This window comes from Vicia villosa, unplaced genomic scaffold (genome assembly GCF_029867415.1).
Source record: "Vicia villosa cultivar HV-30 ecotype Madison, WI unplaced genomic scaffold, Vvil1.0 ctg.000205F_1_1, whole genome shotgun sequence".
NCBI lineage: Eukaryota > Viridiplantae > Streptophyta > Magnoliopsida > Fabales > Fabaceae > Vicia > Vicia villosa.
In genome coordinates this window covers 500,375-518,801 of record NW_026705069.1, presented here as the reverse complement: position 1 = coordinate 518,801, position 18,427 = coordinate 500,375, and the positions used below count along the sequence as shown (strand labels likewise).

The 18,427-nt window shown below is 34.9% G+C and overlaps 1 protein-coding gene and 1 pseudogene across 1 annotated transcript; both read right to left on the bottom strand.

Moving 5' to 3' along the window:
- Positions 1-13,718: 13,718 nt before the first annotated feature.
- LOC131625323 (pto-interacting protein 1-like) lies at positions 13,719-14,852 on the bottom strand (annotated as a pseudogene).
- Positions 14,853-15,467: 615 nt separating this feature from the next.
- Positions 15,468-18,250, bottom strand: LOC131625322 (uncharacterized). Its single transcript, XM_058896192.1, has 7 exons — positions 17,930-18,250; positions 17,746-17,885; positions 17,368-17,494; positions 17,173-17,265; positions 16,987-17,124; positions 16,794-16,895; positions 15,468-16,271 (listed from the first exon to the last, which is right to left on the bottom strand). Exons 1-7 carry the CDS (start codon positions 18,248-18,250, stop codon positions 15,747-15,749), a joined length of 1,446 nt encoding a protein of 481 aa, XP_058752175.1. The 3' UTR covers positions 15,468-15,746.
- Positions 18,251-18,427: the final 177 nt, after the last annotated feature.

Here is an 18,427-nt window from a genome sequence, read left to right as displayed (position 1 = left end):
ACTTATTTCGAGCAATACAATTGGCTCGAGGTTGTCCATTAGACTAGTTTATTTATTTGTTATTTATTTTGAGACTTATGTATTATAATTTAGATAATTATGTATTATTTATTTTTAAATTATTTTATAGATCTAATATTAGATATGATAACTCATAAAGAATTTGAATAATTTCTCACCTTATACGCCACCATTTTATCGATATTTATTTTAATTTTTGTTCCGCAGTTATTACAAATTTTATTGTATTCTCTAAAATGATCAACAATTTAGCACCATCTCCTCTCATTCAACCATTTATATTTAGACTTAAATAGTTTTTTTGTCTTTGTAAGTTTACGTGTTTTTTATTTTCGTCCCTGTTGTTAGACGCTGGCCTTAGGATCTAGAGGGGGGGTGAATAGATCTTACACAGTTTTGCGGAATTAATGAACTTTAAGCGGAAGTGATTCTGAATCGACTCGCGTCTATTCCGAACCACTATTGAAACGATTGTATATGTGTTAAAACCACTAACCAGCTTGAGATAAACGATAAGAGAATACACTATAGAATCAATACGTCGCTCTATTGAAAATCAATTAACTTCTTATATGATGAACGACGTTTGCAATGCAGTAATAGTGAAAGAAGCAAAAACACAAACACTTGGTGATAATGATCAAATTGATGGTGATTCAATGTGTGATGGATTGTGATGTTTATATAAGTTCTTAATTCACAATCTTAACACTCGAATCGTTAATCAATTTGCTATTATAACCAAATATGAACAGAACATAAATGAAAAGGTAAAAGCGACAAGAACACGATATTTGTTTAGGCAGTTCGTCGATCGTCCTCGCTACGACTAAGTCTGCCCCCAATTCCAAACTGAAATTGGGAAATCTTTCATTAATGTTGAAAGCAGTTTATACAAAGAAGATAACAAAGCGATAAACCATAAACCAATTATGTCGATCCTTTGAATCTTCTCCCCCCTTAATCTTGAGTCAGATCAAGGTGATCCAAGAGCTTCACTTGATCCCTTTTCTGCAGTGTCTTGAATTGCCTTGAACCCTTGTTCTTCAATCTTCACACTCAGATGGATCCTCGATGAAACCTCTTGATAAAAACCCCCAAGAAACACCTATCTTGGAGGACAAAACCCTCGGATTTTATTCACCAAAAACCCCACAAATCTTCACCCACTAGGAATCTTCAATTCCGTTCCATGGACGTTATCGAACTCGATCACTAACCCTCAACGCAAGAATGATTATGTGTAATTGTGTTGGAGATGACGAAGAACGAAGATGGGAAGCCTTTGTGTATCTTTCAGTCGTTGGTGTTCATTTTCAATAATTGAACCTTGGACAATATATATGAGAGCTTTTCAGTTGATGCAGAGAAAACCAGAAATTTTGGCAGTTTTGATCAGATAGGTCGACCTAATTTAGGGCTGGGTCGACCTAACAGAGCTTCATATCTTTTGGAAGTCAGTTTTGATCAGATAGGTCGACCTAATTTAGGGCTGGGTCGACCTAACAGAGCTGCATATCTTTTGGATGTCATTTGTTCCCAGTTAGGTTGACCTGTTGAAGGTTTAGGTCGACCTAAAGTCAGTTGTTTCCAGTTAGGTCGACCGGTTGAAGGTTTAGGTCGACCTAAAGTCAGTTGAAATGCATTTTTGTGACTTTTCTTCAGTTTAGGTCGACCTAGGAGTGTGGGTAGGTCGACCTAACAGTGACATGTGTAAATCCCTTCAGTTTAGGTCGACCTGGGAGTGTGGGTAGGTCGACCTAACAGTGACCTTGTCAGTTTTGCTGAGTTTGCTCTAGTTTTGAGTCGACCTAGGGCTTTGCTTGGTCGACCTAACAGATGCAATACCATTTTCTGAGTGATTTGAGCTTCATAATCTTCCATTGTCTTGAGTCATTCATTTATGCTTTTGTATTTGGTTGCTTGTGATGTTTGCCATGAATCAAAAACTCATTTGTGAGTGTATGCTTGTTCTTACAATCTCCCCCTTTTTGATGATGGCAAACATTTGATTAAATGACGAAAGCTCCCCCGGTCTTGTATGCGTAAGCTCCCCCGTACTAAGCTCCCCCGTACTCTCAACTCATCTCCCCCTTTGACAACATCAAAAGAAACCAGGAGAATAGTAGAAGAGAATAACAAAATAATCTAAACAAAACAATGTCTTACATAACACAATAGTAAAGAAATAGAGCATAATATCCAAACATATTTAAAGGTACAAACCAAGCTTAAGTTCAAGTAATAAAAGACATAATAACATGACAGACATGAGATGCAATGCAATGAAATGAACTAATGCAATGCTCGCTAACGTTTGCCCAAACATGTTAGATGTATGCTTATTCTACTATTTTTATGTCCAAACATGATATGTTATGAGTAATGATGAACAACATATACATGTAAATGAGATAGGTGGAGAAGCATATAAGAAGTCACTATAAACATGTTAATTGATAGCATATTATAGAATCAATGATATTTTTGGAAGTGAACAACAAACATGTTACCACTTTCTCAATTATAGGTATCTCGTCATCATTTCGTAGAATGAAGTATATTCCTCTAGTCAATGTGGAATGATACTTGATGTGATGATGAACTACCTTCATACTGAGAGAGATGTTAGCTTGAGCATAATCAATATATATAAAGTAAAGGAATAAAATTAAGAAAACAAACGCATTTAGCTCAAATTAGAGATATCTAATATCCCTAATTCCCTATGAATGTTGAAGAACTGCTCAGTTGCAAGAGGTTTGGTGAAGATGTCAGCTAGTTGCTTCTTGCTCTTCAAGTTTATGGCACTTGTGTTGTCGCACATGATAGGTATACGATCAAACTTAATACCAAAGTCAAAAAGTTGTTGCTTGAGCCATAATATCTGCGCACAGCAGCTTCCGGCAGCTACATATTCTTCCTCAGCAGTAGATAATGCAACTGATACTTGTTTCTTGCTATGCCAACTTATCAATGAATTTGAGAATAGATGACATGTTCCACTGGTGCTCTTTCTATCTGATTTGCAGCCAGCAAAATCTGAGTCGGAGAATCCTACCAAATAACACTCATTTCCCTTCGGATACCATAGGCCATATGTAGGAGTTCCACGTAGATATCACAGAATTCTTTTGACAGCTTTTAAGTGAGATTCCTTTGGACAAGATTGATATCTTTCTCATCTTTGTCTAGGTTAGTATTTGTTGCCATAGGTGTGTCAATCTCCTTCGCTTCACTCATTCCAAATCTTTTGAGCAGCTCCATGAGACTCATCTCAAATTCACTCTGCATAAGCTTAGAAAATTCTTTGACAAGTTTTGCATTAGTCGACCCAAATATAATATCATCCATTTGGAATAGTTTGAAGTCTTTTGAACAAGCATAGGCAAGTAAGAGGAGAATAGCTTCGAGACGTGCTACAGGAGCGTATGTCTCTTCATAATCAATACCTTCCTATTGATTGTAACCTTGAGCAACTAATCTAGCTTTGTTTCTAGTGATAACTCCGTTTTCATCAAGTTTGTTACGAAAAACCCATCTAGTGCCTATTACTTGATGATCTCCCGGATGAGGGACTAATTCCCAAACATCATTCCGTTTAAATTGGTTTAATTCTTCTTGCATGGCCATTAGCCAATGCTCATCAAGTAATGCGTCCTTCACGTTTTTCGGTTCAACTTGTGAAACAAAAGCAAAATGATGACAAAAGTTACTTATCTTGGAGCGTGTTGTCACGCCCTTTGAGATGTCCCCTATTATGTTGTCGATTGGATGATCTTTTACATTTGTCCAGGCCTTAGGAAGTTCTTCATTGTTTGAGATGCTTTCTTTTTCAACACTATCATGAGACTCATCTTTCTCTTTCTTAGCATCTTCCTTTGCAACACTTTCACTTTCGTCTTCCTTATCTTTGACACATGTCTTCAGTAGATGGGCCTGCACTATTAAAAGATATACCTTCTACTAGTAACACATCAGTTATTGTTGTGGTAGATGGGTTACCAACACTTCCTTTACCAAGTATAGCTCCCCGATTGTTGTCTCCATAGGTGACATACCCCTTTTTCTTTGCGTGGAACTCAACAAAGAGTGATATGTCTCCTGTCATGTGTCTTGAACATCCGCTATCAAGGAACCACAACCTTTCGGCAATGTCAAGACACTTTTCCTGCAAAATTAATTTAGAGTGGAAGGTCCCCAATCTTCATTGGGTCCTAGGTGGTGAGTACAGAAATTGTTGCACTTAGGCAACCATTGAAATACTCCTTTAGGAACTAAAATCCTCCTAAATTTGCATTTTTCAATGGTATGTCCCTTTTTGCAACAATAGTGACAAGTAATATGATGAGAGTATGCTATTTTGCTAGTTGATACTTTTGGTACAAAAGTGTATTTACTATATAAAGGAGTATACGATCTTTTGAACTTATTTGGATCAACCGCAAAAGTCACTTTTGGTTGTAGAGCCTTATCTAATTTGGCCTTTAGATCTCTTACTTCTTTTTGCCAAATATGACATGTCTCACAACCAAACCATGATGTAGGATCTTCCTCAATTTTATCCTTTTGAATATCTAGCATAGATTGTTTCAAAGCTTCCATGTCCTTTTCGGTCTTCTCAACTTTTGATTCAAGATACGAAATTTTTTTCTTATTTGAGACCAAAAGTTTGAAAGCTTCAATTGCATCTCTATGTAGTTCTTCAAAGGCTAATTTTAATTGAGCATGAGATACCTTATCTACAAGTTCAGGTTTAAGATGACTTACACGTTTCTTTTTCTTGTGTTGATGAGCCGTAAGACATAGGTTTGCCGATTCTTCTTCATCGCTTGATGAGTCTTCACTTGAGGAATCACTTTCCCATGCTATGTAGGCTCTTCTAGACTTGTTGTGACTTTTGCTTTGATTCTTGTCTTTCTCCTTCTTGAGATATGGACAATCCGGTTTGTAATGACCATCTTTGCCGCAATTGAAACAAGGGCCTTTGGATTTTCTTTTATTGTTATCATCTTGTTTGGACTTGTCTAATTGCTTCCTATGATTAATCAAGCTTTTTCCGGAGAGTTTTGCTCTATTTTTCTTTATGTACTTGTTGTATCTTCGCACAAACAGTCTCATTTCCTCATCATCGGAGTCTTCCTCATCACTAGTATCACTATCCTCTAGCTCTTGTCTTGAGGTCTTGGAGCTTGAAGCTTTTAGAGCTATTGACTTCTTCTCTACCTCTTTCTCCATGTTCTTCTCTTTCTTTGCCCTTTTCTCATGCATGTCAAGGCATTTAAGGTGTTGTTCATGTTCCTCTAGTTTACCAAAGAGAGTGGTAATGTCTAAGGTGTTTAGATCATTTGCTTCCTTTATTGCTGTAACCTTGGGTTGCCATTCCCTGTTCAAACATCTTAAGATTTTGTTAGTAGCAACTGCATTGGAAACAGGTCTATCAAGAGAATTTAAACGATTTTTCAAGTGAACGAATCTCTTCTGCATGTTTTCGATGAATTCACCATCTTCCATGTGGAAGAGTTCGAATTCTTGAGTTAGCGTATTGATTCTAGCTAGTTTGACATCATCCGTTCCCTCGTGGGCAACTTGCAATGTGTCCCACATAGCTTTAGCGGATCTACAATGGGAAACGCGATAGTATTCATCAACTCCTAGAGCTGAGATTAGAATGTTTCTCGCTTTCCAATCGTATCCATATCTCTTTTCATCTTCGGCATCCCAAGTATTTTCTGGTTTTGGAACAACTGCACCAGCTGCATTTGTCATGGTGATCTGAAAGGGACCATTGACAATAGCTGTCCAGATGTTCCTATCAATTGCATTGATGTGGACACACATACAATCCTTCCAATAGCCATAGTTTTCACCGTTGAAAACTGGAGCTCTATTGTGAGCCCCTTTAGGTCCGGAAGCCATCTTTCCAATAAGTGTTTCACGTAGCAAGGAATAAACCAGAGCTCTTGATGCCACTTGTTAGACGCTGGCCTTAGGATCTAGAGGGGGGGTGAATAGATCTTACACAGTTTTGCGGAATTAATGAACTTTAAGCGGAAGTGATTCTGAATCGACTCGCGTCTATTCCGAACCACTATTGAAACGATTGTATATGTGTTAAAACCACTAACCTGCTTGAGATAAACGATAAGAGAATACACTATAGAGTCAATACGTCGCTCTATTGAAAATCAATTAACTTCTTATATGATGAACGACGTTTGCAATGCAGTAATAGTGAAAGAAGCAAAAACACAAACACTTGGTGATAATGATCAAATTGATGGTGATTCAATGTGTGATGGATTGTGATGTTTATATAAGTTCTTAATTCACAATCTTAACACTCGAATCGTTAATCAATTTGCTATTATAACCAAATATGAACAGAACGTAAATGAAAAGGTAAAAGCGACAAGAACACGATATTTGTTTAGGCAGTTCGTCGATCGTCCTCGCTACGACTAAGTCTGCCCCCAATTCTAAACTGAAATTGGGAAATCTTTCATTAATGTTGAAAGCAGTTTATACAAAGAAGATAACAAAGCGATAAACCATAAACCAATTATGTCGATCCTTTGAATCTTCTTCCCCCTTAATCTTGAGTCAGATCAAGGTGATCCAAGAGCTTCACTTGATCCCTTTTCTGCAGTGTCTTGAATTGCCTTGAACCCTTGTTCTTCAATCTTCACACTCAGATGGATCCTCGATGAAACCTCTTGATAAAAACCCCCAAGAAACACCTATCTTGGAGGACAAAACCCTCGGATTTTATTCACCAAAAACCCCACAAATCTTCACCCACTAGGAATCTTCAATTCCGTTCCATGGACGTTATCGAACTCGATCACTAACCCTCAACGCAAGAATGATTATGTGTAATTGTGTTGGAGATGACGAAGAACGAAGATGAGAAGCCTTTGTGTATCTTTCAGTCGTTGGTGTTCATTTTCAATAATTGAACCTTGGACAATATATATGAGAGCTTTTCAGTTGATGCAGAGAAAACCAGAAATTTTGGCAGTTTTGATCAGATAGGTCGACCTAATTTAGGGCTGGGTCGACCTAACAGAGCTTCATATCTTTTGGAAGTCAGTTTTGATCAGATAGGTCGACCTAATTTAGGGCTGGGTCGACCTAACAGAGCTGCATATCTTTTGGATGTCATTTGTTCCTAGTTAGGTTGACCTGTTGAAGGTTTAGGTCGACCTAAAGTCAGTTGTTTCCAGTTAGGTCGACCTGTTGAAGGTTTAGGTCGACCTAAAGTCAGTTGAAATGCATTTTTGTGACTTTTCTTCAGTTTAGGTCGACCTAGGAGTGTGGGTAGGTCGACCTAACAGTGACATGTGTAAATCCCTTCAGTTTAGGTCGACCTGGGAGTGTGGGTAGGTCGACCTAACAGTGACCTTGTCAGTTTTGCTGAGTTTGCTCTGGTTTTGAGTCGACCTAGGGCTTTGCTTGGTCGACCTAACAAATGCAATACCATTTTCTGAGTGATTTGAGCTTCATAATCTTCCATTGTCTTGAGTCATTCATTTATGCTTTTGTATTTGGTTGCTTGTGATGTTTGCCATGAATCAAAAACTCATTTGTGAGTGTATGCTTGTTCTTACACCTGTATCTTATTTTTCTCGGAAATGATCCCTAAATGTTAAAATTCTTTTGGTTTTAATCCCTAAATTTGAAATCCGTAGGAAAATTGAAAGGAAAATCCTTAAGAAACCTGCGGATTTTCCTGCGGATTTTAGCTTTAGGGACTAAAAGCAAAAGGATTTTAACATTCATGGATCATTTCCAAGAAAAATAAGATATATGGACAAAAACTAAAAACACGTCAATTTACCGGGACCAAAAGACTATTTAAACCTTATGTTTATAATAAAAGATTCAAGTGAGTTATTTTATTTTTTTTAAATAAAGAAACCTATATTTTTTGCATAATGAATGAAGCATGAGTAAATTATTATAGGATCATATATCGTAGTAATTTTCAACCCTTTTTATAATCTCAAATATATATTTCACTTCCTAAACACACCATATGTACCCATGAAATTTTCCCAATATAAATTTATAAGCAATTATAGGATAGGAAAACAAAAATAAATACAGGAATTTGAAGAATATCTGAATTGTCCTCAACAAAAAGAGTTAAGTAATATCAAAAAAAAAAAAGGAAAAAAGTAAATGAAAAAATCATCATACAAAAATGTGAATAATAAAAGAAACAAAAGGTGGTATGAATTAATGCTGCAGGGCAACCTTCGCATAATAGTGTCCTTTTTTTTAATTAATAATATATTGAAACGAGAACCTAAGTTCTCAAACCTTATTACTGAAGCATGAGGATAATTTCGGAAAGAAAAATTACATTTCAATTAAAATTTAAGAGATATAACAAAGGGACTTTGCTTAATTTATAAAAGTTACAATTGAGATGAAAATAATTTTTCTTATAAAAGACCATCTCCAAACCAAAGTTTTAGAGTCCCAAACGACATCGCGAGCATTCCACGAATCGTTTTTAAAAATAACACCGTTCCTATTATTCCAAAGGCTCCAATAATCGTGGTTTTCTATTACGTTCATGTTTTTAATTTGTCATCCATATAATAAAACACAAATTAAAAACTTAATTGAAAAATATCAACAACTTAAAGATTTATTAGTAAAAATGTAACATATATTTTAATGTCCTTTTTTTCCCACAAATGAAACCTCTTTGACTCTTCCCCTTTTCTCTAAAGGTTTTTATTTTGAAGAACTTTACTCCTTTCTTCCTATTACCTTTAAAGATCTTGTGAGACTTGTTCTTACCGATGAGATTTTTTGGTACAACTTCATTTTTTATCCTTGCATTTAATCTCTAGATAAGATTTTTTGCAGGATTTGTTGAATTTGGATTTTTGACTTACCACTTCTACGAACTTTTGATGTAATCTGCATAGCTTTTCCAAGGCTTCCAAAGTTACTTGGTGAATATGGCCAAGGCTCATGGAGGAAATATCTTTTTTTTATTACATGACAAAAATTATAAGGAATAAACTCTCAGATCACACTCCTTATTTCCCAGACACACCATTTCTCCTACCAATTATAATAAACCAAATGCTAAATTTACAAAAAAACCATTTATGATATAATTGTTGTGCCACCTGTTTATATTTTTTTGCTTGTTCTCATAACCACCAAAGTCATGTATCAACACATAATGGATCCCACAAAACACAAATCCTTAATTTGGACTACTCTTGAATGGTACTTTCCACTAACATGGTGGAGAAACAATTAAAGCCAGTCCTAGATGAAGTAAAAGAGCGTAGATTAGCCCCAAAGGCTATTAGTAAACTCAAATATGTTTTCTTCCTACACAGGCCTTATCAAATAGATCATACAACTAAGTTACTTGATTGTAAGAGTGATGTTCATCTATGTGAAATCGTTGATGTTTATCCTCATATTCTAAAAATCACAAAAGAATTAATGAAGTATGTTTGTTTCGTCAACCTCCATGAACCAAAGAACATGAATGACAATACAACTTGTATAAGTCATCAAAAGTTCAAAAGCATAAAAATTGGAGAAATCTCAGCTCAAGCCACACAACAAAAATCAGAGTCTCCAATGAAAGTTGAATTCTCAAAAGGACACATGGAAGAATCTCATAGAAAAATGATGGACCATACTTACATGATGAATGACATCTGGGAGCATGAGTCATCCAAATTTGGATATTGTTTTTCTGAAGGAAACTTATCCGATCAAAATATGTCTTCATCTCATGAATCCATCTGCAAATATTGATGTGGACAGATACCCACTTTGTATAATAGGTGTGGCTATGAATAGTGTTATTATGTGGACAGATACCCACTTTGTATAATAGGTGTGGCTATGAATAGTGTTATTATGTGGACAGATACTCACTTTGTAAAATAGGCGTGGCTATGAATAGTGGTATTTTATTTTCTTTTTAAAAAGAAGTTGAAAGTATGTCCGCCACTTGATAAGGCATTCCAATAATGCTTAATTTGTTCACTGTTGAGTTTTCTGTCCTTTATGTTTCTCCCCAACTATTAAAGGGGATGGTTTGTATCATATTTCGGCATAAGCAAATGGAATAAATCCTTGTGTGCTTATGTTCTACACATGTTCTAAGAATGTTTCTCTTTTCTCTGAAAGATTTAATTCTCATGTTCTCATCATAGATTTCCCATTAAGATGCAAGTATGCACTACACTTACCAAAAAAATGAGGATCATGTGTACCAACGACTCATGCTACGGTCCTTCCTATTATGAGATGTAAGTTTTAATTGTCTTTGGTGCATTATGTAAGTCCAAAGGGTTTGCAGTAATGGTGCATTTTTGTATGCGTGTTTGACTCTTATTCTTCAAACACTACAAAAATCATGCATGTTTTGTGGGAGTTTTAGCAGCTCCTCCACTTATAAGATTGCCATAAATTATTTGATGAGAGTTTTGAGAAACTGTCGGTATCTCCTCATTAGACTGCGGCGGTTTGTCTGTGGACGTTAAAACCCCCCGCAGAATATTTTAAATATGTAAAAAAATTTAAAATATTTTAAAATTTATTTAAAACCATGACTTATGAAAATAATTATATTACGTTAAAACATTGCCTGAACAAACCAGCTAGAAATACATCAAAATACACTTGCTAACAACACTTGAAGAATAAACTTTGAAAATCTTAAGCAATCCCCAAAACACAAAATCCAAATTGAAAAGGCCTAAACATTATCTAAATGAGAGCACCTATGATGCATCCAAACCAAACTCTGATCCAGCCCTTGCAAACCGCGAAACACAATAAACACAAGTTTCATACATAAATATAAAATCCTCCCTAAAATAACCTCCACAATTAAGCTCTTTTTTTTAGTCAAACTTTTGAGAAAATAAAAGACATTAAAATATTAATTAATTTTAATTGCTCGACTTAAAAACCATCACAACAATTACAAATATCAACAATAAAAGACGAAAATAAATATATTTGATTCTTAAAATAATTTCGGCAACTAATTTGTAATGGATACAAACTATGGTGCTCTCATTGATTAGTGATTTAAATTGAGAAAATCCAATACTTATGTAACAACATGCAACTTGTCAAAAATCGGTTTCTTACACATTTTTTACACAACAATGTATGAGAATGGAGCAATGCAGAAAAACTGATATGGAAACCGTGCAAGTTTTTTCTACTGTCTCATGCATTTCCAATCCAGGTGCCAAAAAAATACTCATACATAATGACTTGTTAGTAAAAAAACTGCCACTATGAAAAGTTGATATATATATATATATATATATATATATATATATATATATATATATATATATATATATATATATATATATATATATATATATATATATATATATATATAATGACTTGTTAGTAAAAAAACTGCCACTATGAAAAGTTGATATATATATATATATATATATATATATATATATATATATATATATATATATATATATATATATATATATATATATATATATATATATATATATATATATATATATATATATATATATATATATATATATATATATAGGGGACGACTCAGGTGAGAACACTTGGTTATTATGAGAAATGAGAACAATGAATCACGACCATTAAATTTTGATTTTGTTGATTTTAATGGACTGGATTGGTTTTTCTTTATAGAATCCTTAATATTTATTTTAAATCAACATAGAAAGAGAAACCAATCCAGTTCATTAAAATCAACATAATCAAAATTTAATGGTCGTGATTCATTGTTCTCATTTCTCATAATAACCAAGTGTTCTCACCTGAGTCGTCCCCTATATATATATATATATATATATATATATATATATATATATATATATATATATATATATATATATATATATATATATATATATATATATATATATATATATATATATATATATATATATATACACTCTCCACAAAAACTTGCTATTTTATCTATTTGTTTGCAACTGTATAATTTTATAAAAAGAGAAAATGGGAATGAAAATAAAATACACCAAAACAATATATTGACTTGTTATAGAAAAACTATTGTATTGGCTTTATATATTATTTTGTTATAGATAACAATTTATATACTGAATTTTGAAGATTTAAGTATGACAATCATTTCAAGATACAAGATACAAGCAGACGAACTAGGATTTGATGACTACTAACACTACTAGAAAAACAGAAATTAGCCTTGGCCATAATCGACGCTAAATGGGTCAAAAACTGACGCTACAAGCTGTTTAGTGTCGGATTAGCGTCCGAGTCGGGGGCACGTTAAATGGTTCGAAGTTAACATTTTAGCGTCGGCTGTATGGCCGTGTCTAAGGTAACGTCGGTTTAACCGAGGCTACACCGAGGCTACACTACAGCCCACGTTAAAGAAAGAAAAGTTCAAAAAAGTCAACCAAAACATTAGCGTCGGCTAAACCGAGGCTAAAGTCAACTGTTCAAAAGTCAAAAAACTTGTAGCTTCGGCTTAACCGAGGCTAAAGTCAAATTTACAAAAGTCAACAAAACCTGTAGCTTCGGCTAGACCGACGCTAGAGCCAAATTTGTAAGTCTTAATAAAAATGTGTAGCCTCGGCTTGACCGACGCTAAAGTCAATTATTAAAAGTCAAATTTTATGCAGTCATCAAACCCTCACGCCCCAGACTAGTCTAGACTTAGAAACACATTTTCGGGTCTTATCGCATCCAGCAAAAATCTGATTCTAGTAATCATATCATAATTGAGAAACAATAAAAGCACAGTATTATGTATACGTTTAGCTGGAACTAATTGCCATGGAGGAATAGATGAAACAAGTTCCATTTGCTTGTGCAAACATCTCTGCCAAAAGGGATCAAAGGTTGTAAAAGCATGTCCCTTCTCATCATATACAAATAACTTATATGGATAAGGCAGACCTAAATATGTTAGTCAATTGATGTATGAAATTATACCGTGCTGATTGATCTGAGAAGAGTAGCAAGAATAAAGCTTTGGTATGCTGAAGTTGACAACAAATCTTTCTTATAAATATGTATCAGTATAGAAAGCAAATGAAAGCATAACAATAAGAAAGATTATGGAGAGAATAAGAGCATGTATAGAAAGTTATCGAGTCTTTAATGTTACTAACATTGGTGACATCATTAATTGGCGAATTGAAACATGTTAGTGCTTTCGGGTTCCATAGCCGATGAACTGGTATCATCACAATCTTCAGCAACCAACAAAAATTTATGCCTTACAAACTCAATAGCAGAAGAACAAGAACTGATTGCAGACCCGTGTCTTTCTGCAGTAAAAACTCCCTTTCTCCTTTTGCTGTTTTAGATTTACGAATCAATCTCCCAAACAAACCATTGAAAAAAATCTCATGGAAGCTTTTTTCTTTTGCCACCTAGAAGAGAACAAACAATAAAGAGTCAAATTAACCTTCAGAACAAATCAAAATAATGTGCTCTATACTATTTCAATTCAAACCTTCAATTACTTATTCTCGTACCTGTTCAGCATCCAAGTCAGCCTCAATGTTATCAATTGACTGCCACCATCATGAACTGACATTCATAGCAACATGTTTCTATTCTAGTATTTTGTCCTTCATGTAGTTTTATTTTCTATAACTTCATAGTTTATGAGTGATGCATTCACAAACTCATAAAAGTATGTTACTAGATTTAATGTTGTCCTCAATTAGAAGTATGCTACTAGATTTAATGCAACGATGGACAATATGAACTTCTGCCTTTTCATGAAGATATTCAAGTCCTCTGGCTGCTCCAACGGCGATTTTAACTCTTTGAGCCCATGATAGAACTTGACCAGGTTCTGCACCCTTTACACCTTTACGTCCTATATCAAAAATCATTATAAAATTATATAACATACTCATGTGAAATGAAGATTGATAAGGTGTTAGGAATAACTAACCATGTAGAATGTCATGAAGGGATCCATTTGGAGCATACTCGTAAGCAAGGGCACGGAAAGGGCAGTTAACACAGTAAGTAAGAAGCTCGACAATGGAAGGAACGACTTCGTACGAAAACTATATGTGACAGACTTCAATTCATCTACTGTAATGGAAGGAACATAAATCGGTTGGAGATTTATAGGCTGAGGAATGGTTACTGTCGTGTGTCTTCCATGATAACTAGAGTTCCCTGCATTGTACGAAAGCAGAATTAAAACGAAAACAATAAATTCTTTATACTTGTTTGTATCGTGAAGGAAAACAACTGTAGGTCTTTTTATCTGTTTATCACTTTCCTTCAAACTCAAAATCAACAGAGGCAACTTTCCTTGTTCTCCTTTCTACAAAATCAAGGATCATTTCAATCAATTATTCTCTAGACCTAAAATTCAATTATGAATAACAAAAGAATCATTTGAAATTCAAATCCCAGAGAATTTGAACAAGCAGATGAAGCAGATAATCGAATGAGTGTTGAAACTTTAATTTAACCTCATCGATTATCGATGAAGGAGAGTTATTCTGATACCAAGCATTCGCCATGGGTTTTACCATTTCAACGGTTAACGAAAATGAAAATAATTAACAAACGAATTTCATTTCTAAAAGAGAAAGAAACAGAGTAGGAACTCTGATCGGAACTCGCTCGCAATTTTCATGGCTTTTTTTCTTCCATTTTTGTATCGGTTTCTTGATGTGGAGATTCCATGTGAGCGCGCGCTGAAGTTTGCATGAAGTAGGATTGTTTTTCATGAAGTTTCCTCTGTCAGCAGTAGTATAAGAATCATTCTCTTTGCATAAGCCAAAGCAACCCATAATCCTATATTCTGAAGGTAAGTTTCAATATAAACATTGTTAAATCACATACAAAAACATTGAAAGTATACATAATTTTTACTACAAAATCCAGAAAGAAAGTACAAAAAGTAAGCAAACAAGATTCGAAGCAACGAACCACTATAACATTTGGATGAAAACACTATAATATTTGATCCCTACAAAATCAAAAAACACTTTAGTCAATAAAAATCATCTATTAAGTGTTGCCTATTACACAAACTCCTTATTACAAAAATAAATATACTACAACAACTTAGCTTTGGGATCTACAGCTTTGAGGTTGCACCTTGGTCTAGGCCATTGCAGACTCCATCTGTGACTGAGGCAGCAGAAGCCTTAATAGTAGGGCCGCGTTTGAAGGAAAAAACCAAACAATTTTCCTTTGTTTGCTCATGTAACAATTGAATACCTAGAAACAAGATTGACAAGATCAATTGATTAGTTGCATATTCATAAGGTATCTTGAATAAAGAAAGGATAAGGAAAATTGTGCTTTACCTTTTTGTTGTTTCTACCATTGACATGCTAAGAGCAAAGCGATAGTAAATATGAGTGGACATCAACAAAATATAGATAATAAGCAAATGAAACTCAAAGAGCAATAGAACATAAAATTTATATGCAAAAAGATATAATTTTTTGACATCATCAGCATATTCAAAGTAACAATTATCCAAATATTACAAAGTAGATAGAAACTACAAAATACCGTAGTCATGGCTACAACAAGAAACAGCCCCAAACACTCGGTATACATTAAAGATCATATCCTATAAAAATACATCCGAGTTCTAATTTGTAGCCCCAAAAATGATCAAACTACAACAAAAAAAACAGCCCCAAAAACTATTTCTACTAAGCACTGCATGATCAAGGTTCGTCTAAAAATTGGTCATCCAAATCTTCATCATAGTGAGGATTTGACGGTGGAATGACGGCACTAGTGGATTCACCATGTCTAGTACCAATTGTTTTCATAATAAATGCCTTAAAAGCATTCATTTCACGTTCCATCTTCTTATCAAACTCAGACTCCATCTTCTTAGCAAACTCGGTAGCCATTTTAGCTTGTTCTTCTGCCCTCCGAGCAGCCTCATTTGAAACCCGAATAGCTTCGGTTGCCTCTTGGAGTCGAGTTGCGGTAGCCTCAGCCACTTGTTCAGCTCTAACTCTAGCTGCTCTCTCTGATTCCAAGGATGTCCTAAACATCGATCCACGAGAACTTTTAGCTGGTTTGATAAAGTTTGTGGATCCTTTCTTCAGATTGATAGCTAAATCAGCCGTTCCATAGACCCGACCACGACTACGACCCCCAGCACAATTTGTCCATATCTCATTAACCGTCCCTCCATCTAACGTCTCGACACCATCTCCAGCCTTTTCTTTAAATGCAGTCTGTAAAGAAGAAAAATATGAGATGAGATGACATTGTAAACATTTATATTTTAACAATTCAGTCTCAGTTATGTTGCAGCTTTTTCTTTAAATGCAGTTTGTCCCATACATTTATATTACACAAATCATAATAGTTCAGGAATGTTGCACCTCCAAATACAATGACACAATAGTGATAAAATATAAGCACCTCCAACCATAAAGCATATTGTGTGATTATTCAAATCGATCAGTCTCACTTTTACTCTCCTTTATAAACATGTCAAGCATATTGTGCAATTTTACTATCAAAATCCTACGGGAGCGCAGTAAATTACAGCCCATAAATTTCAAGCAAATTTGATGAATCCTACTTGTTGAATTTATTCAAATTGAATACGTAGGTAGTGACTAATTGGGTTAATCTCTATTCACTATGTAAATCTACTTTAAAAGACATCAATTTCATCTATGTTAGACACTCAAAACATGCAGAAAACAATTTATGCAGCAGAAGACAAAAGAGAATAAACGAAATCTTACATAAGTAGACTCAGCACGTTTATCAACCCAATCGCCGTTTTTCCTCTTATGGGTCTTTAAAAATAACTCATCTGGACGCAGATCCCTTTTAAGTTCTTGGGACTACAAAGGTTAAGAAGTAATATAAGACACGGGAAATCATTGACAACTTAAACATTTAAAGATTGACACACAAAATGACTTTATTACTTACAAGCTCAAGTGCTACATCAACATGAGCCTTGCGGCCTGAGGAATGGACTGCTCCGCCTCTTGCTGAACTTCGATTGGTCTTGTTTTGAGCGGACAATTTCTTGAACGCATCACTCTTCCAATAAGTTTCAAGACCATCCTAAGCCTTCTGACCAATCCACTCGGGTCGTTTCCCTTTTAACCTCACCCTCCTTATGATGCCATTTAGTAGAACGGCTCCCTTTGATTCAAAGGATTTCCTGACGAATGCGTCATCCCGAGGATCCCACGATACCTTTTCCTGAAAATAATTAAAATAAAATAATTAATACTTAATAACTTCCCTATACTTGTTTAACTAGATTTTGATCATCTTAAGATCTAAAACTCAATAAATACTTACCGCAAAAATGCCGAACCATTTGTTTCTAATATCACCGGGGACTTCAGTCCAATTATAATAACTGCCATAAAATGCGTCATGTATCGCATAACTAATTGCACCTGCTACTTCTTTGCCAGGAACAAGTCTGCAAAATATCGAAAGAAACAAGTCATTATACAATATATTAGAGCATATATTCCTTGAAGATTCAGATCTTCCTACCGAATTAAGTTTGCAAAAAAGTAAAGAAGTGAAGTATGCTATTGCATATAACAGAATTTTACTCAAGTCTGCAAAAACATGCTTAAGTAAAGAAGTGAAGTATGCTACTGCATATAAGTGATAGATGAAACATATATATAACATATTGCATTTATAAAATAGTAGTAAACTTACGCTTTACCGCAGATCCGTAAAATAATCTTCCCATCATCATCTCTTAGTGGCAACTCATCCTCGTCCTCCACATTTCCTTCACCTACCACCTCCTCCTCGTCCTCCTCATCACTTTCCTCCACATTTTCCTCTATCGGAGTCTCACGTAAGGTATGGTGCGAAGGGCCAGCCATAACCTACATACCTCTGAAGTAGAGGTATGACTAGGTGCAGTCGGAGCTGGCGATGGAGTCTGAGCCGAAGATGGAGTAGGAGTCGACGATGGAGTATGAGCTGAGAATGGAGTCGGAGCCGAAGATGGAATAGGAGCCAGCAATGGAGTTGGAGCTAAAGATGGAGTAGAATCCACCGATGGAATAGGAGCCACTGATGGAGTATGGGCCAACCATGGAGACTTGCGAAACATGGTTTTCCGCTGATCATTAAGATTTCCTGGTGCTAATAACTTGGATTTTCCATTCTTTGAATTTCTCTTTCCTCTCTCGCTTCCATTTTTGTTAGTCATCTGTTATCATAAAATATAAAACAATTATACAAAATACACTTAGCAAACACTTAGAAAACACTTAGCTAACAATAGTACAAATACACTTAGCTAACAAAGCTATGTCATGAGCATGATGTACTACTACTTAGAAAACAGAACTAACAAAACTAATCAGAAATGCACTTAGCTAACAAA

Coding starts and splice junctions, on each gene's coding strand:
- LOC131625322 (XM_058896192.1), bottom strand. CDS start 18,250: ATGACTAACAAAAATGGAAGCGAGAGAGGAAAGAGAAATTCAAAGAAT. Junction 17,266..17,367: donor AATGGTTCGGCATTTTTGCG/GTAAGTATTTAT, acceptor AATTATTTTCAG/GAAAAGGTATCGTGGGATCC. Junction 16,896..16,986: donor TTGATGTAGCACTTGAGCTT/GTAAGTAATAAA, acceptor TAACCTTTGTAG/TCCCAAGAACTTAAAAGGGA.